At 42.1% G+C, this 25571-nt stretch overlaps 1 protein-coding gene across 1 annotated transcript in view; it reads left to right on the plus strand.

The window, feature by feature from the left end:
• Window positions 1–25571, plus strand: part of DLC1 (DLC1 Rho GTPase activating protein) — a 1582515-nt gene that overhangs the window by 841547 nt on the left and 715397 nt on the right. The window contains exon 5 of the mRNA XM_086962607.1: window positions 18992–19025. Coding sequence (XP_086818733.1) covers window positions 18992–19025 — 34 coding nt within the window. The remainder of the gene's footprint in view (window positions 1–18991; window positions 19026–25571) is intronic.

The raw sequence follows: 25571 nt of genomic DNA on the forward strand, positions 1-25571 counted from the left end.
TATGAAATCACATTGCAGAACAGGGTGAGTTGAGACCAGGTAGTTTTTTCTTCTCACAATGCTCTGTCAGATATTGAGGCTTTCAATAATTTTGAATCCAAGGCATATGGTTCTATTGATGAATGTAGGTTAAGCCATTAAAATCTCAATACGCTGTGACAACTTTGTACTTGTTGCTGCTTGTTGTAATTTCCAATGAGCAATGATCTTGTGGAGTTCTACGGATGAGTGAGATCTAATCATTCTTCTTGTAGAATGTGAATCACTGTACACTGATAGTACTAACAGATCGGGTGCAAGCAACTTTTTGAGACTTACCTTTAATGTTGCGATTCAGTCTGTTTACTTGGAAACATTTACAGAAGATGTGGTCGCGGAATGACCTACCGATTATATATTGATTGGGAATTCACTATTTGTGACACCCTGTAATTAGCATGGCAAACAAGGAACAGCCTGTGTTCCTTGGAGGAAATTGTGGGACTTTAAAAGCATGTTCCCTGTTTTGGAAGACATCAGAGTGAGCAAGCAGGTGTCTGTGGCGTAACGAAACTTGAGGGGGTCCCCCAGCAAAGTGCAAGTACGCTCCCCGACTCAGTCTAGAGATCTCGTGCCAGGGCACTGTGCTAAGGGGGCCCCCTGAAGCTCAGCCCCCCCACACTGCGGGGGTTGTGGGGACTATTTTATTTCACTAGCAGGTATCCTGTGGACCACAGTCTACCCTGCCCATGGTTATCTAACACAATTTTCAAGAGAAAGCTGTCCAATGGGAACAGCTTCCCTTTTGTAAATGAGTAACCACCTCACTGGATATTTTGGTAACCATCTTTGGGTTGCGACTGCTATTGTGGGCATAAACCATTCACCTATCTAACTGTGGATTGCAATTAGAAGAGGACCCCTATTTTCATGCACCTTCTAATTGTGATTTGGAATGAATTTCAAAACCCTTTATAGTTGTTTATTGGTATGTTTGGTATAGTTGAAAATACTTTTGTTTCAATCGCACTCCCAGTGATTTTGTGAATCACAGGGTCTGTGACTGCTTAAGGCCTTTAAAGTAGAAGAGTCTGTATTATGTTGCATTACATTTTCTGTTTTATTTATGTGCCAAGTCATTTGATGGCTTGGCTCTTATAGAGAGTCCTGACCGCTGAGGGCTCTGGCTCGGCTATACCTGTTAATTACCTAGCTTGCCCATTTCTACAGTTAAATATGCAGGTAACAATCTCGCTCTTAAGGAACATTTAGGACTTAACAATACCTTAAATATCAACAGATGTGTGCTAAAGGTGGTAGGCTGTAAACTGAAGACCATTTTTCGAAACAAAATATTCTCAAGGTCGTCTGACACAAATTGGGGAGGCTGTGAGAAGCCTGTCATCCAGCGCAACACCAATAATTGATCAGGGATCAATACTCAATAACATCATAATCCAATGGCCCATACTTAGTCACCCAGAAACTCTTTTGTGCTGGCGTCAACTTATATGTACGTTCAATTCTTTTCTTTCCTAGGTTCAAATGGGACATCTTTGACATATATCTGAATTTTACATCAACTTTCCTTCCACTTGGTCAATGGATCAAGTAGTTGAATAGTTGAAGGTAATGATAATACTATCTAATTGACTATTCAGTCAGCTAAATAACCACAGACTTTCAGTAGATTTAATTAAGCCTTATCTTAATAATTTTCCAAATGCTCAATGCATACCATCACAAATGCAAATAATGCATTCACAAAGGGAGAGAAACATTAGCAATTCAAATTAATACAAACTCATCATACAGGCAATGACATTATGCTTGGAGGAATGGATCGATTAAGAGACAAATGTTTCAGCAACATTCAAGTGCGAAACAAAATACAGCTAACGGAGGGGATAGATGAAGAGACAATAGTTTCATCTAAAATAATAAGTAACAAGCTACCTATGACAGAGTGGATAGGTAAAGAGACAAAAGTTTCAGAGACAAAATACATTTGCAAGTAAATTTACAAGAACGAGTCAGATTAATACAAACCCTAGGCCTAGGTGATGGTGGGGGTTCCCCAAAATAGAATCAGGGAACAAAGATTAAAAGGACAGAAACAGAACAGGTCAGAAACAGCTAGGCCTCGCTGTAAACCGACGGACAGCGATGCATCTCTTCTCTCTATCTCCTGCCAGCCTAAGCGCAAACCACACCCCTAAAGGCACCCCAGTTATACCCTAAAACCTACATGTCCATCCCACATTTGTTGCAACATTTCTAGTTACTTGACAGGGGATTGGTGGGTTTGGGAGGTGGTGTTGTCACGCCATAGTGACTTAATTAAAACTTTAGGCACATTCATTGTTCTACACCTTTCCCACAAATTCTAATAGTTCCGTTCACACATTTTATTACATGTTTCAAATACACATGACTTTAAACAGTGCCCGCAAAAGAGTTCTTCTTATACCACGGTCAGGCACGTGTCTTGGCAAACGATCATCGCATTGGCCTTCAACTTGTGTTCGTTTCTTTGCAGCACTCAGCACTTCTGACTGCGCTGTCATAACATTTTCACTCCTCTTTCTGACCCCTCCCTTATGTGGCCAATTTAAGAAACTGGTGTTTCATGCAGCTGTATATAGCAAAAGGGAATACAGACATTTATTAATTACATGACAATGCACTTTTCACTGTCTACCACCCACCTTGTATCATTCCCTATTAGAGTTACCTAGCATGAGCTTTAAGCAAAAACGGCATTATTTATTATTCAAAAGCAAGATGCAACATGCAGTCTACGAAATGCACATGCGGCCTAGTCATGCATTATTTTTTGTTTCTTTCAAACCACAATATTATTACAGTTTTAACTCTTTCATATATTATTTTGTGTTAGTTCATGCATATGCAAAGCTATTTCCCTTGTGTTTATATAAGGTGCACATTAGTTCTATTACTACTTACTGTTAGTATGTATTATGGGGGTATTCATTCGAGCAGGCTTCTTGAATCAAAATCCTGCTCCATCACCTGGTCAGGCCAAAAAATTTGACGATGAAGTAAAAAAAAACTATTTTCGGGAATGAGAAGCTAAAAATTATTCCATCCTTAGCAGATGCGGACTGCAACATTCTTCCTGCTCCTATTTCTTTGTGATTTTTCAACACTTTAGAATCCAGTAAGCACTGCACTTATTCTAAACTATCCCCAGAAAACAGATTTTTCACTTGACTTTTTTAAACCAAGTGACAACTGGAGGGAAATGGAAGTGATTTTTAAAGCCCTGGAGATCTCTCTCCCCCATTAAAGAATTGTCTGCTTCCACAGACCACTCCATAACAAAGAATGGGCTCGTGCCCTAGAATTCCCTAAAACGGTGTCCTGCAACTACCGCTTCAAAAACATACAATTGCACATTCTGTACCGCGCAATCCTCACCCCTGAAAAGCTTCAGTAATATTATCCAGATGGATCCTTCACTTGCCCCAGATGCCCAGAACCAAACGCCTCTTTTAAACACGTGTTTTAGGACTCTCCAGCGCTCCACGTCTATTGGGCCCCAATCCACGCCCCCGCCATGCAGTCACGGGGCTTTCGGACTACACACCTGGGAGGCCTGTGCCCTGGGCATTAGCAAACGCCGCAAGAATATGAAAGTTGAGACGCATTTTGCGTCCCTGGTGCTCCTTCTGGCGGTGCCTAGCGATGCATTGGAAGGTGCCGGAGGGTCCTCCCTAGCGGCAAGGGTGGGAGCAGTCAAGAAGTGGTGCACAGCAGAGGAAGAGGTACTCCGGTCTGCAGAGGTCAAGGGAGCCCGCAAACATCCTATATCTATGCTGTGGGCTATGTTACACCATTCCTTTGTGCAGGAAACATCAGATGCACCAGAGTCCCAGGGTATCCTCTCCCTCGTGGTATGGGTAAGCCTGCAGCAACTTAGAGTAGTCCTCGGGTAAAATAGACGCTCAGTGGGTCAAGGCTAACGGCCAAGCATGAGTGATACGTACGTTACTCTTCATGGAACTCTCCAGGACCCTCCCCCCCACGCATGCATAGTCAGAGACCTAGCCATAATGCAGTATTCAGGCGGCCCATACCAAGTGGTGCAATATATGACACAGTGTATCCCAGTTATGTCTCCCTAGTTTGTTCCAGTTTACATCATTAGCTGGCACTTACCCCTACTTTTAGCATAAGGCTGACAATGAGAGCAAAGCCCAACTTCCAGAACAGATCGCAAACTACCTTGCATGAACACAGAATTCGCCTCACCTATCGATCCACACCAACCCTACCAATTCTAGAACCGTTCAGGGGGGCGCTCAATATGATGTAATTCTATATCATGACAAGAAGTTAAATGGATGACATACATTTTAAATGATACTGATGCTAATGTACTGTACTTTTTCAAAAATACCAATAAAAATGATTTTGTAAAAAAATTGAATAATTGTCTGCTGCAAATTAACAGGCACAAAAGAAACATAGACTTCACAGAGTAAAAGGTAAAACTGCAGGATGAGAGTTTTATTTATCCAGTATTTTGCCTAAAACAAATTATATAGTCATAAACTGTGTCTACCTCAGAAATGTATTGCTACTTATCTTTACACCTTCTTCTGTATCGTCTGTGTACTGCCATTTTGCCATTTTGCCTGTATGTCTCCCTTAATATGTTTTTTATGTAAATCACAGATGTATTACCCTGTATAAACTGTGAAGCGCGTTGATGCCCTCGGGAGAAGTTGGCACTATTTAAAACTCGACAAATGAATACATAAAAAAATATAATTTAAAATAAAATCATTACACTCCCTCCAGCCCCTTCCACCTCTGGGCTTCACTTCCCTCAGGGGGGTGGTCAGTTGAACTTGTTTTATAATCACCTCTACCCTAGAAAGAGTCTAGATTGCTCTGTTTTGGGAGCAGATGATCCAAGTGATATATTTTAGCAAAAGTTGCAATAAGTTAACAATATTCTTTCTATTAACACAAAACAGTGAAATGTTAGTTATGAACATTTTGTGAAAATCTGCCAGCCTGGGGCCAGGATACTAACTGTGACATCATTCACAGTTCAAAGGCAAATATGTGAAAAATTGTTGATAAATATAAACACGGAGGTCCCAGTTTAGGAGGCTTTTTTCATTTGTGCTTGACTGAAGATGCCCGATCATTACTTAAAGACGAGCTCTTGTTAGCTTTTCATAAGCAAGTTCCAGGGATCTTAATTTCATGTGCACATCAACCTTGCTAATAATGAATGGATTCATGCTCTTGTTGAAGTTGTCACTCACGCGACTTATCACGTCTCCCAGTGGAAGGCCTCACACTGTTTTTTAGAATTGCGGTATGAAACAAAGGCGTGTTGCTGTTCCAGTGAATGGGCCTAGCGCCCTTTCAACACAGCAGAAGGTGGTGCATTCAGAAGACTTCATTAGAGGGGATTATAGCAGCAGGTTCAAGCCTTTTATATGCTTAACACCCGTTTTGTATTAGTGATACAAATCCTTCAATGGCCTTTTTGCTGAGCAAACACTCGGTGAAAGTTCTTGTTGTCCTGACAGAGCACTGTCTGCTCGCATTACTGAACATGCCTGATACAAGGAAGACCTACAAAGGCCGATTGTGGGTTCTTGGGGCACTTTGTGTTGTCCTGGGATGAATAGGACAACAATGTTGACAAAATAATTATTAAAAATGTTACATTGAAAACAAACGGTCCAAAGTGATAAGCATACTATGGTAAGTTGCCCATGCTGGTATTTGTCTAAAAGGTAGTAAACAAAACAGTGATCTGTATGGTTGTAAATGTTATTTGTAATTCACCTAAATAAAAGAAACAATGGGCCTGATTCACAAAAGTAATCCGAGACAAAATCCTAACTTTAAGACTTTTGGTATTCACAAAATGAATTTAGGAGTACTAAAGTTAGGAATCCTAACTTTAGTACTCCTAAATGCCCTTTGTGAATTCCAAAAGTCGTAAAGTTAGGATTTTGTCTCAGATTACTTTTGTGAATTGGGCCCATAGTTTCTGTCTTTTTAGATTGAGAAATTGAGTCAATTATAGCGCATCTAAGGGCGCCATTAAAAGTAATGCACTAATATGGGAGCAATTAACGTGCACTCAATTTGAGCTCAGTTATTGCACCCAGTTTATAGTTCACAGTAAAAAAAAATTGGGCAAATAGGTTACCGTTTTTTGCCGGCTGTGCAGCAAAGTTTGCCATTTTTGTACACCATTTTATCAACAGGTGGTGATAAAATAGATTGCGACATTCAAATGAGGTAGCGCTGTTTGTGCTCATCATGTAATAGGCACATTTCTAACAAGCATTGGCAAAGCCAAAAGGTCTCGACTTTGAGACCTATTAACTCTGCTAAAGACTATTGGCTGTACAGTACAAATGAACATTTAAAAAACAAAAATTGCGAGGACACTGCAGCTGCCGGTCACGCCATTTGGAGGCAATTATGCATGCATCATGTAGAATGCACAATTTCTCTTTTTTACTAGTCAGAGATGGATCAGTGTTGGACCCCGCCCTTTTTGCAGGGTTATACCCAAACTGTGTACCTATTTTACTGACCTTCTTTTTGTGGCTTAAGGACTCTGGACACTTTACTGTTGCTAATTAGTACTAAAGTAAATGTGCTCTATTTCCTCCAAACATGGTATGATTGGTTTACACCTGTTTGGCATATTTGATGTACCTATAAGTCCCTTGTGAAGTGGTATCCCATATACCTGGGGCCTGGAAATTAAATGCCACTAGAGGGCCTGCAGCACTGCTTGTGCCACCCACTGAAATGGCCTTTCAAACCTGTCTCAGGTCTTCTACTGCTGGGCCTGTGTGTGCAGTTTAATGCCACTTTGACTTGTCATATAAAACTACTTGCAAGGCTTTAAACTCCCCTTTCATTACACACAGGTCACTGCTAAGGGAGGCCCTAGGTAGGCTTATGGGCAGGGTGCTGTCTAAGTGAAAAGTAGGACTTGTGCCTTTGTGAGTGGCATGTCCTGGTAGTGACAAAAGCCTAATTTGTTTTTCACAGTTGTGAGGCCTATTCCTCTCATAGGCTAGCATTGGGAATTCCTTTATATATATATACTTAAGTGGTAATTCCTGATCAGAAAGGAGTGGCATTACCATGTTTGGTATGTTTAGAATAGTGGTGATAAAGTCTACTGACTGGTGTAGTTGGATTTTACATTACTATTTAGAAATGCCACTTTTAGAAAGTGAACTATAAAAACAAGAGGTGGCTGTGAATTTCATACATACTTTTACTTCAACATAGAGGACAGTTTATTAAATAAACATGGCCTCAGATTCATTTTATACATTTAGTTCATATCTATTCAAAAACTTAGACATAGATAAAAGAAAGAAAGAGAAACCCACAGTCACATCACAAATATGAAAATGTATCTAAAAACATTATATTTTGTTTATCTATGTCGCAAAAGGAAAACAAATGTTTTGGTTTGTTTCGATGTTAATACCTAGCAATGACAGGAAAGTCAATTTCACTTTTTGGTGTGAAGTAAAATGTGTTGTATATGTTCTCTTCTGGCAAAGAAGAATGTTAGAGGGGGTAGAGTATTTTTGGACCGCCTTGGTGCTATGGTGGGTAAAATTACTTTGTTTTCTGATAGGAAATCCCACTCATCAGGAACCCCCTGGTTGCAGTGGCAGTTAGTGACATTTGAAAGTGGTGTAAAAGTATATAAGATATATGTACATACAATTAACCTGAATGGAACTCACATTTAGTCAGTGATTATCCTGTAAATGTAACATCAAACCAGCCCCGCTGGGCCTAGAATGGACAGCCATGATCTCGATAACATGGAGAGTGAAATCATGGTAGCAAGAACACACATAATGAGGGATTACACCCTTGATTCAAGAAGAGAAGGAAATGCGGACCTTGAAGAGGTGCTTCAGAAAATCCAGCTGGAAATACCTACCCACCCACCCGGGATTCCACCTCTCACTCCCCGCAGTAATGCAGCTTAAGCAAAATTCAGTGTCAGGAAATCATTACGCTCTTGAAAATAAAATATTTCAATATTCAGAGGTGCCTTAGACCTTGAGGAATAAGAAGAGCTGTCATTTATATTGGGAGGCAGAGGCAACTTTTTTTAAATAAATATTTGTTTGGCTTCTCTGTGAAGAGAGATGGAATGATACAGCTGATAATAATGTATGTTATTTTAAGGGCCCATATGTTTAACAGTGTCATAATGTCTCTCAAATCCCAGTCAAACCTCATATAACAAAGGGACATTTGGGGATCGTTATTGTTTGCAATGCCGGCTGGAGTCGAGCAAACTAGGTTTCTCAGGTTGTTTTGTCATCTTTACACTGGGTGAACCCTTTAAGAGCGTACTACAAATATTTTGTGCCAAAGCAATGTTTAGGATTATTGACGCAGGTAACCCACTGTCCAAAGAAGCCACCCTTTCTCACTATTCCATTCATGCGATAAGTAATGCCCTGAGATGCCCACACCTTCACTACAATTGCAGCAAGAAACCCTACGTTAATCTCTGCTGTGGGGAGCATTGCTCATTGTCCCACTATTTCGTCCATCCGATCAGACTGTGCTCCCCAAGAAATGTATGCCAGGCTCTATGCCGGAAGAACTGTTACTTACATCTCAAGGGAAAAAAGCAAGTCTGAGCCGTAGATAAGTTAGAAACTGGTCCGATTCTGTACGCTCCCCTGAGCAAGTCACGCCAGTGCACTGCAGTCTGAAAGTAAGCGTTTCCCACAGTGTCTGGCCTATTAAAAATGGCACCACAACAAGCTTGTATCTAATCATCAAGTCACCATGGTCCTATTTTATAAATATCAACACTGTAGCGAAGTTTAACACCAATTCCAATATGAGGTGCTCATCTATCCAAGTCAATGCACTACCCTCTACAAATTGTAGCTTTGCCGCATCTGTCCTTTCCGCCTTCACACCATATCCACACCACATCAAACTGAAGCAAAAACTCAAAGAGGAAGAAAAAATATCAGAATACTTTGTCCTATTTTAAATGAGTCCCAGCTGTAACGGGGTAAAAAAGCGGTCTCATTATGAGTGCTCACCTGTCTACATCTTAGGTAAATGATCCATCCGCACGTCACTGTTTCCAAATAGTCAATGGCCAGTTGGACACAAAGATTCAGCCATTATATATATATCCCGACATGACTTCATCATCATTAATTCCCCAACATGAGTGATTTACTCACCCTCTGGTCCATCTCAGAGAGAACAACATATGTTGTGCCTTTGCCCAGGTGTGCATGGAACTTGGAACCACCTGCTCTGCCCTTAATCCAACTCCAACAACTCCTGAGCCGATCTAGATGCTGCTGCCTTGCTGGTAATTTAATAAACAGCAAGAGAGCAGCAGAATGATTGGCTCGGTCAGGCCCTGCCAACATTTCTTAGGAGACTTGGGGGCTGTGGCAACAATCCCCCGGGCTCCTACATTGCAGAGGTAGGCAAAGGTTTAAGTGTGCCTGTCAGGTTGGTCAGAGCAAGGCACCCATCCAACCCAACAAGCGCACTTCATCCCAAGGAGCTTCTCAATCATCAAGCTCCCAGTCCTACCCCCACTCATGTTTGCTCGCTGCACTATCCTGTAATTAAAGGAAACTTTGCCCAAGACATTCCACGACTGCGCATCGATAAACAATGTAATCAAAACTAATGCACTCAGTAAAGTTAAGTAAACATTTAATATGGGGTCCGCCCTCCATCCGGGGCAACAATGCAAACGGGGAGCAACACCCCTATACCCCAATAAAGAAATTGCTGCTGCCTTGTTGTTCAAAGCAGCTAACAAAGTGGAATGGCAGGAGCGGCTGCATGTACTCTTTACCTTGCGGTGTCCTCTCAGTGTGTGTATATGTATCCCAGCTATAGGGATGAACCTTCAGACACAGAAATATCTGGATGTCTTTGCATTTGATGGAAATAATGTGTCATTTGGGCAAAGCAGTGACGTAACACAGAATGTGATGAGGGCCCCCCGTAGTATCTCAAATCTCACAACAACTCATTGGTCTTGGTAGCGTGAGAGCTTCTTGAAGGGTTGGGGATCCCCTGAAGAGTTGGGGCCCCCTTGAACCACAGGGGATGCAGGGGCCTTTGGTACTTCACGGTGCAGTGGCTACTACATAGAAATATACAAATTCCTTCCACTGCAGGATCAGGCACTTTAGTCACTACTGGTCTTTTAAATGTGGTTGTTTTGAAGACGTGGTGAGGCATAGCAACTTCAGCGTGTTTCTTGGTCTCTATCGAAGATCGGACATGTGCACGAATGCGGGCAGGGCAACCACTCTACAGGGAGCATCTTAACGAGAAAAGAAGTAGGGTAGAAGCAGTGTGCACCATGTCTGCTATTTGCTTTAGGAGATTCTTACTTTTTTGCAAATTATAGAAAACATTCCTCCATGCACTCGTACATTTCATCCTCTTGTATGAAGTGTGAATACTGGCCGAGTCGTTAATAAATCATGATTGCACTGGCTGCTTGTCACTTCAGTTGACTCATGGGTCACTGGGGCGTGATCATCTGAGGGCCACATTTCCTCTTGGGTGGGGTTTTCCACCCCCTCAACAGAGTATGTCATAGCTTCGCCCTGCTCCTGCAGTCTTTCAAGCAAATTAAAATGATCAGAGATGTATTGTTTACAAAAGAGATCTCCTTGATGTCCCGTTATTAATACTTCCTCCTCCATGTCCCCGTAGAGTGGTGCCCACACTATGGAATGTATTCACAGTCCTATTTGTGGGCAGCCAGGGATGCTCCAGACCTTGCCGTGTTCCAGGGGTAGCTGCCTGCCTTCCACGTGACGTGGCTCCGGTGACTGCTGCTGCTTTAGTCCTTCCTTTTATCTCCCTTAAATCCACAGCCAGCCTCCTATCAGTCTCAGGGACCCCTCTTCACATTCTGCAGGTGGGCCCCAATTTTACGTTACGCCAATGTATTAAAGTACAGTTGTTAGCAAGCATTGGAAATGCAATAGGTCTTGCCATCAATTAAGTTAAAGCCATTTGCTTTGCTAATGGTATTGTATAGCAAAGCAAATGGCTTTAACTTAATCAAAGGGGAGACCTATTGCATTTTCAATGCTTGTTTTATTTCTTGCTTACCCGATTGATTGCGGGCTTTGTCCAACAGGTTTGCGTACTGGTCGTGTTTAAGTATTACTAGGCCCATTTGTGGTTTGAGTCCTCTATACTTATTTTTCTTTTACCTTTTCATAATAATTATGGTGCTGTCTTCTTTTTTGCCTGTTTGATTTTCTCAGATATTACATATTGCTCATTAAATTGTCTCTGTCCTGATGATGACCCTTTGACTCTGTGGGGTGAAACACTGTCAGGGCTCGAAAAATCCACTTGCTAAATAGAGCCAGATTTAATCAGGATGAGCTATCTTTAGCCCTTACTAGCCAATTCTGGGGAGCTGAAAACAGGTGTTCTCCTTGCTAACAAAGTGAATGAGAAATAAAGATGCCTTTAAATCTTGTTATCTTGTCACATTTCTCCGCTTTCAAAGACACAGGTCAAAAGTCAGTTTGTCTTCCTACATTGACTTTTCTTTCTGTGACTGAAGTGTGAGGATGTTGTAAAGTTAACTGTGTGACAATCGGGATTGAGACCACTTCACAGGTCAAGTACAATACAGTTAGGTTGAGTAGTGTATTCAATTTACTAGACCTTCAGGTCTAGTAACATTTATATGATTTTGAGCCCTGACTGTCTACGCTTTCAATATCTGGAAGGGATTAAAATCCCAAATTGGATCTGGATTTATGCATTATCTGCAAAGTATTGTATTCCAGTGTCAGTCTTTGTTTTTAAAACACTATGTATTGCCCAATGTTTTTGTTGGGTAATGAATTGAGTACTGATATTTTTTTTTATCCATGTCTTGTTTTTACGTTTCTTGCAAAAATAATTGATTATACTCTTTTGAACTATTGTGTCTGCATCTTTGTTGGTTTTTCATAAATGCTCTTCATTGATGAATCTTGTATTCATAACCTCTCACCTTGAACCCTTGTTGATTATATAGATTTTATTACATCTGCCTCTGGGTTGTTTGGGCTGCCCCCGTTGTGGTCAACCTTCCATGCTAAAACAAGCACCTGTGCCAGCACTAGTTTACCATGAGGACCACTGTAAGCGAAGAATTATGTTCAGTATACCACAGTCAACTGCAGACTTAATCAGAGCACCACTCTCTCTCAAGTTCATTTACTTCCACTCACTGAATACCATTCAAACTCATTCATTCTCTCTTATTTGCACTCACTCAGTTTTATTGTAACTCACTCATTTGCACTCACTCATTCGGACTCACTCAAATTCTCACATTCTTTTACTCATTCCTACTCTCACTCATATTCTTTCTCTCTCAAGTCTCACTTGAACTGATTCACTCTGACCCACTCATTCATGTGCGCACACTCACTTACATTCCTAGTATCACTCAGTCCTACATTCTTTATTCTCACTCACTTTAACGCATTCATTCTAACTAAGTTATGTTCATCACTGCCACTCACTCTTATTCATTTTTACATTCATTCACGTTCACACTAATTCTCTCCAACACGCGTCACACTCATTCTTACTATCACACGCAAAAATGCTTGCACATAAAAACAGACTTACTCTCACACACGCAGTCCCACACACTCGCACACATGGACACAGCATACAGTTGAAAGCATTTTATTTAACTTACCTCAGCGCTTAGCACATGTCCTCGTACAGCTCTTAGGACTCCATTTTATTACACTAATATTGAGTAATAGACTATTATTCATTATTGGCATAATAAAAAATAGGCACATAACAGGAAGGGAGGAGACCTAACGCCCACAAATGCAGCTACCCCTGTGTTTTTGCCACTGATTTTGTCACAAGAGATGTCATGAGAGAGCATAAGCACTGCGAGGGGTTTCAAAGAACAATCCAGGAGTCACAACTGCAACCTATTGCAACCCCTATTCGATATCCATTCCCCCATCTCTTAGCAAATATTTTTATCATGTTTGTCTCATTGGTGCTCTCTCTTTCACATGAATCCCTATTTTTCTGTCCCTCTTTGAGTTATCTCACAACATTTCCTCTTGTGCTCCTGCCTCCTACTTTTCTGATCTGTAGGTCTGAACCTTCTTTCTCAGCTGCCCCTCTACCTTCTCTCTGATGGCTCTTTTTATCCTATCAGCTGTCTCTTTATCACCTTGTCAGTCCTGTCACAACCATATGTTTTGGTCTCTCTAAGCAGAATATTTCTGGTCTATCTACCCGATACATATCTTCCCTTCTCTACAGTCTCTTTTCACTTGTATCTGTCAGAACTTCACCAGTTTTCAGGATATCCATTGGCGAGTGCGATTTATGGGAATATCCACGCCATTCTGCCCTGAATAGGGTCTCACGCCACATACCTTGCGCTTGCTTTCCCTGCCAGATCTGCTGACCATTTTAGAAGAACACGGGAACCCACTAGGTAATCAAGGACCAGGGGTATTAGTATTATCTGTCAACAGCGGTCCTTCACAAGTTACTGTAGAGGCTTTAAATAATTATAGGCCACAATCTGCGCTATAATGAATAAGGTGTCCAGCCGGACCCTGTTATTTAATAAATGAAAAGGTTTGAAGAAAATTCAAGAGAACATAAATACAATAGAACACAGTCTTGTATCCAGTACACACTACAAGGTAAGAAAAAACAATATTTACAAGGGAAGGGTATTTCTCAGGCAATTTTACAATTAGTGAGATGCTAGTGCAGTAAGAAAAATCAGCCTAGCTGTACTCATGTAGTAAAACACAATTGGGTCACACAGTGGGGAACTCATGTTTTAACTACATCAACTGTCGACGGCGTCTTCACTGGCAACCTTATCCGCCCCTGGACAAGCCCTACTAACCACGCAACCTCGGGCTTAGGTATGTATATACACGACCTCTCCCGGTTTTACCAGCCCACACCACCCCACTAATCCCTGGTTTCGATCTCTCCGCAGCAACCCCGGCTGGGGGAGTCGCCTCAGACCCCAAGTGTCTTGCGCCAGCTACACGCCACCCAATAGGAGTTTAGGTGCTTTCTCACTGTAACTACCAATCCTCACTGGCTCAGAATCGCCTTAGATCATAGCGTTCTGTACCTTCTCCACGTTACCCTCACAGGAGCCAAGGTGCTTCCTTTACCTGTCCTAGGTTAACTGTCCTCGGGGTTATCCCATGTTCCGTAATAAATTGGTGCCAGGTTGCTCCCCTTACCTGTCCTAGGTTAACTGGCCTCGGGCTAATCTCTTGTTCCGCCAGCACAAAAACTTGAATGCTTCACAACTCAACACCAGCTACTGTCACAATTATATAATTGCTGGATGGCTGTCACAAAACACGGCAATTTTGCACGCACGTACGGCAGTTTACAACCTTAAAGCATGGCGTGGAAATCCTCAATGTTATGTTTTGGAGGTTGAGGTGAGGTTTTAAACAAATGTCCCTTGTGTTTTTTGTTTCCCACAATTCCTTACAGGCTTGCATATTCAGGCAGTACATTGTTAGTCCTGATGATGATCCTTTATTTTTAATAGGATCGAAACGCCGTTGACAGTTGATGTAGGTAAAACATTAGTAGTTCCCCACTGTATGACCCAATTGTGTTTTACTACATGAGTACAGCTAGGCTGATTTTTCTTACTGCACTAGCGTCTCACTAATTGTATAATTGCCTGAGAAATACCCTACCCTTGTAAATATTGTTTTGTCTTGCCTTGTTGTATGTACTGGATACAGGACTGTGTCCCATTGTATTTATGTTCTCTTGAATTTCCTTCAAACCTTCCATTTATTAAATTACACGGTCCGGCTGGACACCTTATTCATTATAGCGCAGATTGTGGCCTATAATTATTTAAAGCCTCTACAGTAATTTGTCAAGGACCGCTGTTGACAGATAATACATCTGCTGACCAGTTCCGTCTCACTGGCCATGGTGAAGTGTTGTTATTCCCGTCCTTCCTATCCCTCAACCCCCGTCCTTATGTGAAGCTGATGAATATGGACACTGAAATCGCTGATTCCTAAAACACAATACTCCTTTGGAGCTTCGCATGAGTCATGCATCTTAACCCACTGCCTCCAGCCAACACTCCATGGTGCTCACTCAGCCCCTTCACTTTTAGCGCTTTAAGCTACTTTTGGCGTTGCCTCCGCTCCACCCACACTTGGTGGTGCTCACTCATTCTCTTCACACTGACCATTCCCTCTCACTCACCATGTTGTAGCTGTAGCTGGACCCCGGACACTCCGCCCACAGACAAAGCCTATTGGATCTTAGAGCCAGAGGCTCCCATATTCCAAACGCCGATTGGCCATGGTGTGCCAGACGCTCCGATATTCCACCCGTTGATTGGCCATTATAGCAAACTGGCACCGAGTGGTAAATATTAAGAGCCATGATTAGTGCAAAGGTCTATCAGTCACTCAGAACGCTAGAGCCGCCGGAAGCTACGATCCACGCCAGGATACTGGAGGTATGGGTGTGCCGTGAAGAATGTTGGGTCTTTGAGAAAGCAGCGGCTGACATCATGGCAGCATTGAGGTATTGAAAGAGAAACAAGATGGCGTCAGACTGACCACAGTCCCACGGACAAGTGCATGCTGTCTGCATTGGACAGATGGCGAGAGCAGCCATCTTAGTCCATGCAGACGCGTGCACGTAAGCCCACGAGGAGAATTGTTTCCAAAAGGTCCTCTCCATGGCAAGAGCGCTGCTTTTGCCAGGCGAGACCTAAAAAGGGAGAAAAGGCTGTGAAGAGCAGGTGAGCTTGCAGAAGGCCTGAGACACTGAATCTGCTTCCCGAGCTCTGTTGTTATACTCATGCCCTCCAGAGTCTGGAGGGCATCAGTATAACAACAGAGTACTTCACCGGTCTTTAAAAGACCATTTACTTGTTAATGAGGCTTTTGTTGTGTTTGCATCCCTTCTTAGAGCCACTCTGCCTATGGCTGAAAGAATTAGCCCCCCACCCCGAAAGCTTTTTCCTAACCCAACCCCCCTCCCACCCCCACCCCCGGAAATTTGGCTCTAGTTGCCCGCCTGCTCCAGACACATGTGTTCTACTGATTGTCCCACCACTAAATCCTTCCCCTGTGCCCTGTAAATTACAGGATGCTTCCTGGCATGGGGCTCCCAAGCCAGAGCCTCTTCCAGATACCATTAGCTGCCAGGGAGAAGGGATGAGGTAGCTCCCCCACACAACCCAGGAGGAAGTGCTGGGACCGGTTTTAAGCAATAAGAAAAACAAGCATTGCCAAGTCAATAGGTATTGGCTTAAGAAGCTACTAACTTTACCAATTCTTAAACCTGTGCACGTCTACAAAATGAAGTGGCCTTAGTGGTGGTGCCATCATGCCTATTTTTTTTACATTTCCTAATCCAAAATGGATCGGTAGATTTAAAAAAAATAGCGCCCAAGCATTTTTTAGATAACTATGTCAGTGACAAACAGTTCGAGAGAAGGTTTTAAGCAATAAGAGGGCGGAGAGCAAAATGCAGATGAAACTGAGATGGATTGGTAGATTAAATAAGTGTGGTCTGCGTGTCGAATATAACAAGGTGAAACTTAAATCGACCCAAAGCCTTCTGGAGAGACCAGCAAAAGGAACACAGTGCCACTGACGAATAAAAACAAAAGAAGTGACCGCAACGAGGAAGCCAACCAAAGTTATGTAATGGATGGGCTCTCACCCCTTTTGAAACTTTTTTGCACGGTCTCAGGCGAGATCTAAAAGGGGGCACAAAAGCCATTTTACCTCTGTGCCAGGGTCCGAGTAAGCTCTCAAGAGCCACCAAAAGTGGTGACAACGCTGTGTTCTAAATGTTCTCCAGAAGCTCATTTCTCATTTCCGCTTTAGCCCACTCATTCAGCTGTCCTCTTCTTTGCTAATATGAGCTTGTGTTTAAGATCATCAGTGACCTCATGAGATGTCAAATGTGAAGGCTTGTGGAATGTCTCACACAGTCTTACTGGGAGTTTTACAGCTTCCAATTATGGGGAAAAGGTGTTTCATTGTAACCTTAATGTTTCATACAGTCATAGATGATTTTAAATTGAATTGATAGTTTGTTTAATAAGTCACTAAAGAAGAAATTGGAATATCCGATCAGCAACATCTATTTAGTTACCCATTTCCGTTTTTAACCAAACATTACAAAAATTAACCTGTGCAAAATTTTTATTATGCTCACGAACTTTGAAACGTTTGTGTTGTGTGAATTTTGTAACCAAACTTTTGCACAACTTTGTTCTGCCTGAGACTGGTTCAGTCAGCAAATATCGGGTGGGAATAAAAAAATAACTTATGTGAGATAATTTCTCCTTGAACCAGTGGCCTTGTTTGGTATAATGAATGACGTCAGAAGAGCAGGTATGCTATTTCCTTCAGTTGTTATGTGAGATGCCGCACATTTTAGTTTTGTTAAATGTAATGCCCAATCACAATACACACATCTATCCTCTGACTAAGGTTGCTTTGCTTGTTCAGCAATTCAAAATGTTGACATAATTTCTAAAGGATCTTTTTTCTTTATCAAATTAGCAAACGCTTAAAACAATTGTAAGATGAGTGTGTTTTCCAAACTAGTCAGTCACGTGTGTCTCATTACAAGAGGATTTTGCATGTCTTTGGCTGACCACCATGGAAAGCAGCTGAAGTCCTGGACCAGTCACCCACTTTTAGTCTGTGCCACTGGAATTCGGTACTTGTGCGGCCTCAACATTTTTGCCAATGCTGCTTGCCAAAGATGTGCAGCATCGGCAAAAAGCATTTTTTGCCAAAACTGGAAAGCATTGAACATAATATACAAAGATGCAATGACACAGTCACTGCTGGTGGCAATGTCATTTCGTATGTGCTTTCGTGTTTGGAGACGTGTATAAGTCACCACTCATGTGCGCGCCTGCAAAATGACGAGGGCACCATTTAAAAAAAAAAAACTTTCACTCCATGATGGATTAAAAAAGAACAGTGGGTGCTGGGAGGGCAACAGAGGAGCGGGTGGTGTAGCTGATGGTAAGAAGAAATGGAGAGCGAAAGGGGCAATGGAGCAACAATGGCCCTTGAGGCTGGACTATGGGAGGTCCAAAAACATCCTTGGAAAGCTAGCGAGTGCTGGAGAATCAATAAACGAGTTTGGAAGGAAGGTTGAGGAAGCAACAGATGGATGGTGGTATGTTTTTAAGGGAGGGATGCAGCACTGGAGAGAGAGAGCTCTAAAACACATTCACTCTCGTGGAGTGCTGAAAGAAAAAGGTAAAAAGTAATTTCCTAAACATAAGCAGTGAAAGGATACAAGTCATTCAACCAAAAGGACAGTAAAGAGGGCATGTTTTAGTGCTCTAGGGGAGGGACAAAAAGGAGAAGGGGAGGGACAAACACAAGATGGACAGGGAAAGTTCTTGAATAAAAAGTAAGCAAATAAGAGTGACGACAAAGGCAACCAATTGTTAGCAATGCGAAAGCCCTCTGTAAATTTTTGACATAGTCCACAATAGGCTTTTGCCTACCAGGCAGCTAAAGGTAAACTGGTAGGCTAGACCTAGAAATGGTGCAAATGTGTTTTGCTGTATTTTTTACAACAATACAAATTTCTATGAAAGGAATTATTCCTTGAACTGTGAGAGCGGTTGTTTTTGCATTATCCGTGACAACATGGACCGAGATATGAAGCATGTTATTATAGTGCCAAAGTGTTTGTTGTCTTTCATTGGCATGCCTCTTGTTTGCACTCGTAAGTCAAAATTGAAGTGACATTTCCAATTTATATCTTGCCAGATGCACAGTATTGTAGGGTTTTTCACTCCTATACGGTACTGTAAGGTATGTAGCTTCTGAAGTTAATCACTGACTGTAAAAACACACTCTCATAATAGAATAATTTCATTTTTCAGATTGCACAAGGCATTTCCGAAAAAGAGAGAGCGGGTGAGTACTGATATTACACAATAATACTTGCATGAATGTTTGCTTGAATAAACTGGTGCTTGAAGGTAGACTTTGGAATCTACAATATTAGAGACACATCACTTTTTATGTGCTTGAGTGGGCCCTTCATGTTGCCATCGCCTACACTTAAGTGCCAGTACTGAGAACAATGACTTAAGGTGTGCGCGGTGTTTATAGGTTACTCAGCTGTGTGATGCTCATCGTTGTTCCAAAGTGGATGCTTGCAATGCCATACTCTGCCTAGGAATTCGCTATTCTTTTACAAGAGACCAGCTTCCAGCAAACATTTCTTCATATAATTATTACTGTGTGGTGAGGAGGTGGCGCGGTTTTATTGTCCAGGTTCATTATCAGTGTTTACAGGTTAATAAATGATACCTCCAAGGGAGTGATGTATGTACTCTTCTGAGACAAGGTCCTGATGAGGCCTATGAAACACTTGATATTTAAGACTGCCCAATGGAAATACTTACACGACAAAACAACCACTCTTTACGCTTTTGAGTCAAAATGAACCTTTCAAAAGAGTGAATATAGAACTGGACAAAGCTCAATTAAATCTTGTATAAGATTTTGGTACCTGACTTTTTTCTCTCTAGAATGTTATACAACATAATATCAAGCAATATCAAGACAGTGTTTGCATTAAAATACATTCCACAAGCATTATTCCTCTATTTTATATTGTTTTGATTAACGACGAGGATATTATAACTTGGACTGCCGTAAGTGTTCAGAAAACTTTGAGAACTCAGATTTTCTAATAAATATTTCACATTTGTCTATGAATGTTAATATTTTTATTGTGTGTCAAACAAATTATCCGCCATATCGGATCAACAAATTAAAAAACACAAGGTACTCAAATGCTCTATTCTGAGAGGGTGTACTGTAGCTAAAATCAACTCTTCGCTATGTGCATAGGTTTCCAGTCATTCATAAGTAAAACCAATAGAAGTATTAATGAAAGCAATCTAAAAGCGCCAAATACTGCACATTCATTATACCATTGTAACCCAGACCCATAGCTTGCTCATTAGTATTTGCTGAGGGTTTACTAGTTTGAATTGCATAAATGTGCTCCTCTATCTAGGGGTAAAACTCTTCCTGGATCACTGCATCTTGTTTTGCCAGATGTCATTCTTATATGTAAAATGCTAAGCAGGGAGGTCTTTATTGTGGTCATGGAGCTCTGTGCTTTGGTCAATGAGTGCCCTCACATCATGGCCCTAGAGGGGAAGCGCCTCATTGGATCTGATATTGACTCTGCTCTTGGAGAAGGACATTTTTGTGGCATGATCGCTTTGGTCTCTTTCTTCTCAGCTTTAAATTGTACACAAAATTAATTCTGAAATTCATATTAGTTCCCGCAAGAGTGGGAGCCTTCTGGACGTATCCAAGGTTTACAGCTCTGTGATAGTCAATGAACCCTACTCTGTAGTACCTCTGGTCATATTGTAAATTCAAATGTTAACACTACGAAATATTGCATGAGCCAAAGTTAAATTCAGCTGCTTGGCAAGGACAGATAGTGTTGCTGTCTGGTCTGTGACTTTGGACTCAATGAAAGAGGCTTTATGGAACCCAAAGCATTTGCAAAGCCAATAGATCTAATTTGTGTGCTCTATTGGCATTGTGATTATGTTTTGCCAATGTGTTTAAGCATCAGAAAAAAAGAAACACATATCACAATGTGATGTGTGTGTGCATGTGTACATATGCATGATGACACTATGGTGACATAGAATGATGACATATAAGCATGCCTAATTGTCGCCACACATACACAGGTATACAGCAAATCACAACCACTATTTTTGTTTTGTTAATTTACCATTCCAAGACGGTAGACACCACTTGAAGTGATAAATATGATAAAAAATAAATTAAGAGTTTGTAAAAGCACGTTTCACACTGGAGTGGCAGGAAACGGCTGCTGTCGGGCACTCCATAAATTGTAAATGATAAAAGTGCTTAGAAACTGCAAAGGAGATGGGTGAAGAGCAATGGAAGAGTGGATGTGGAAGATGTCAACAGGGAGGCAGCAACATCGAGTGGGCAAGGAGCAAACAACAAGCTTGAGGCCGGGGGAGGGAGCAGTAGAAAAGAAATAAAAATCAACAAAAGACAGGGTGCAGGGAGCAAGATAAAGCACACCAGGTTGGGGATGTATTTCGGGGGGTAGCACACGTGGGAGAGAGCAAGGAAACACATGCACTCTCATTGAGAGCTGAAAGAAAAAGAAAAGAGTAGTTCCCCAAGTGTGAGTGTAGAATGGGCCAAGTTAACCAACCAAAAAGATGGTAAAGAGGATATGCTCCAAGGGAGGAACAAACACAAGAAGAGGAAGAAAAGCCGTCAAATTAGAAACAAGCAAGTCAGAGCCACAAGAAAGTTAAGCAATGGTAAGCAATTGGTGGGCTATAAGCCCACTGTGAGTTGTCGTCTTGGGCTACAAGGAGTCTTTTACAAAAAAGACAGCTGAATGCTATCTGTAGACAAGATCTAAAAAGGCCTGTCTCTTCACTAAAATTATGCTTCCACTGTAAGCAATATTGTGTTGTACTAGTAAAGAAGGCAGTACCATCTCTCTCAAAGTGAGATGCGCATTCAGTGGCCCCTTGACCTCACAGCTTAAAAGCCTTGGCCTAATATCCTTTAAAACTCCCGTACTCCACCATACTTAAAATAATTCCAAGAACGTTGCTTTTAATTGTGCACTGTAGAAATAACATTCCTCTTACGTTCCAACTATACACAAAGGTTCACAATACTTGATCTTGCTCTCTGTGCATTTCAGTAGCGACTGCTACTGGACTTGGGTGGTGAGGCGGGGGAAGGGGGGTTGTGAGGGTGAAAAAAACATTTTAAAAAAACACTTACCGGTGATAGCTGGCCGCCGCCTCTCCTCCACCCTCTTCTTCCTGCTCCAGTCCTGCAGCAGGATACAGGAAGCAGCAGGAAGCACCCAGCTTCCAGGCTCCTGATAGCCAATCACAACTCTGCAATGCAGAGTTGTGATTGGCCTGAGCACCATGGATCGGCGCTCAGCCAGGGAATGGGGGCCTGGACATGTTCTCCGTGAAGGCTGTAATGCCGCCTGCATGGAGAACATGGGAAGTGCGCATGACTGTTTTGTGCAGCCCGAGAGAGCTGACCAAACAGTCATGTGCACTTAGGAGTGGGCAAACCACTCCTTCCCTGCTCCTCTGTCCTCGGAGCAGCCCTGCCCTGCCCAGAAAGCTGCTGCAGCAGGGAGAAACATAAAATGGTAATAACGTGAGTGGGGCGACGCTCCTCCGCCTTAGCGGCGGAGCCTTCACTGGTGCATGTGTGCTATTTCTCACCCATGAATGAGTCAAATCATTTTTGTAGGCACAACACTGAGTGAACTCAGAATATATGAAAAACAGCAACTAAGAATAAATAGAGGTACTCACAGTTTATGTAAGCAGTGGAGACAAATCTATTCTTCTGATGTTCTCAGCGAAGAAGTTTCAGATGTATACAGGCGCACCAACTACTGAAGGATAACTTGTGTCTGAGGAGATTGGTCAACACTAGGTCCAAGAAGTAAAGAGAGATGGAGAGCTTTGAGTCACATGGGGGCATATTACCAAGGGTGGCGATTTTGAATTATCGCCGCATTAGCGGCCGTTTTCGGCCCTTAAGCGACGATAATTCCATCGCCCTATTACCAAGCTGTCGCTAACACCAGTTAGCGACAGCTTGTAGGCGATAGCGAGCGGTTTGGTGCCTGCTCAGTTAGCGATAAATATCGCTAATTGTTGGTAATATGCCCCAAAGTGCTTTAAATTTTACCCAAGTAGAGCGAGTGATCCAGTGGATGGCTTGATAAGAGAAAACACACAACAGCCCTTTCCTTAGACTAAAGAAAATAGAAGATTCAAAAACACTCACTTTTTGTCTGGGTTCTCAACACAGTAGTTTTGTTTGAATACCCATGGAATGTTTAGTGCCATTGGAAAGGGTCAAAAATTGTATTGCTTTCTCAATGAATGCTGTGCATCTAATGTGTATTAAAATGACAAGATGGCTAAGTACTACATTGAATTTGCGCATTATACAGCATAATTTGCATGTTTGCTGCATTTTTTGTCAATCCTACTGCATAACTTGGGCACCAGTTGCCGCATAATTGTAGTGGCCTCCAACATGCCTAGTTGGTGTAGTGTAAACCACATGCGGATGTGTCTGTTCTCGTTGGTAGCGGGTATCCCAGTGACTGTTCCGCTCACAAGTATAGCGTAGCAGGGGTTACACACGGCCACGGCGTGTTATTCGCAGGCCGCATGTGTTTCGTCATGTGCTTGCTGGGACAGAGGGAGGACAAGGGAAGGCACAGATAATTCTCAGGCTGAGGACAAGAAACAGCGGCTGCCGGAGCAGCTGTTCACTCTCAAGATGTCACTAACCCTTTTAGCCATTTAGGGCTGCGCGATTCCCAGAACCGTCTCCAGTGTAAACAGAGTGCAGTTTGTACAGTCTGCACGAGACGGCGGCTCTTTCCAGGGAGGTCACGTTCGCGTCCACGTTCGCTCAAAGCTACTTAGTTTCGAGGATCTTCTCTTCCTAACAAATTATTTTCTTGCTGAGCTCTTATCATTCTTAGCCCCGGGGCCATGAAGATTTTGTTTTGTCTTAGATGCCGATATACATAATCACTGCTGAAATACAAACCTCACTTAAAAAAACAATGTCTAAATTGAGTCACCGAATAGAAGTTTATTTTTAGGCGCAGATATGAATTCGTATCAAAAAGCTGAATATAACTTTTATAGGGAACAGAAGAGCCTCTGCGGCTTCCCAGAGGATGGAAATGCATCTTAAAGGCAAGTGTAAATATCCCTGTTTCTGGCCACAGTGTCCCTGTCATGGTTATAGCCAAATGCCAGACATGCATACACAGAAAACAGTTATTAATTAAACTCACAACTGTCATTAAATTATTTTAAATTTGTTGTAAACGGGATCACAACAAATTAAATCATCGATGTATGATTTTTGCAAATCAAATGTGCTACCTTGCAAGTTATATTTTTATTTTTGTGTTTAAAATCATTGGGTGAAGAGCAACTCTATTATTCATGTTTTGTGAGCTGTGAGCATGCCTTCAGTGGTGAGACACCAAAGGGCCAACCAACACAGATAGAGATACTTTAGTTTAGTAAAATAAGTAGTTATGCTCAGCTCAGATAGTCACTCACAAGTACCTGGAGTGGATCTGTACGGAGGGGTGATCTTTGTTCACCTACCAGGAATGACTGTTACTACGCAGAGAGCTTTGCAATCCTACCCTTTTTCTTGATTTGCCCCTGCTGGTTTTAGTTCATTGAACTAGACAACCAGGAAGTGAGGTGAGGGTACTCCATATCTGCTGATGTTCTTCAGTAGAAGATAAGTGTTCGATGACCAGAAAGCATACCTAGAGTCGCCACTTACCCATAGTGGAGTATCTCTACTGCTCCAAACAGGCCTAAGAGGCATTAGCTGCTGGTAACAGCTGAGACTGTAGTGATATCAACAGGCCTTTTGACTGCACCAGCTGGATGTCAGTCTGCTGATCCTCTCCATTTCATTCCTCATACTTGGGGTCTTTCCCATTCAGCCTATGCGGTGTGTTGTGTGCTTGGATTTATATGGGGTGTACAAATAACTGTGTGGGATGTAAGGGGACCCCATGCTAGCTTCCCTGCTCATTGAGCAACAGTTTCATTCCTTTCTGGTTTCTGGCTGTAATATACTTTCAGCAAAAAACAACGGATGTAAACCTAATCAAGTTTGAAAGTCTGGATAGACCTGCATATAAAACTGTCTGGACAAAGTGTATTGTAATATATTGTAAAGTAATCACATTTACATAGCGCTTACTACATCTGACAAGGCTTTAAAGTGTATTATGGCAGGTAGAAATTACTCCAGAACCTAAGGTTAATGGCTAATCCATTGCTTTTTGGTTCTTGTTGGTGATTGGGATTTGCCTTGTCCTCGCAACAAGCTGTTCTGTGCATTTCCACCAGTTTCTGGTGGCAGATTCAGTCAATTGGATTTAGATGTGTTTATTAGTGTGAATTCATGCAAATGGAAAATTACATCAGTAAATCGGCTTGAGGAGATTAGAAGAGAAAAGGGGGGGGTCCCGAAAATGTGTTTTCTCCATGCAGTTTCACATAAGGATTTTAGGCACGACTAAAGCCCAAACCACTGGAAAGGAATACACCATATTTGGCATGCTGCCCCTTCTTGGCCCGATTTCGGCTCTGGGTACTGCTACCCGCAGGCCGGGCCATGCAAAAAAAGGGGGAGGGGGCATTTGGCCCAACTCCGGGGTGTATTCAGCTCCGGGAATCGCACACCCCTGCAGCCCAGCCAGGCAATACAAGCATTCGCATAGCCAATAGGTCTCACTTTTGGGACCTTATAAATGTGGTTGAATAACAGATTTCACGTTGTGGCATACTTCCCAAAACAAAGCCATAACTTACCTTCAATGATCAAGACACA

The sequence above is a fragment of the Lissotriton vulgaris genome, chromosome 3_1 (genome assembly GCF_964263255.1).
Source record: "Lissotriton vulgaris chromosome 3_1, aLisVul1.2, whole genome shotgun sequence".
Lineage (NCBI taxonomy): Eukaryota > Metazoa > Chordata > Amphibia > Caudata > Salamandridae > Lissotriton > Lissotriton vulgaris.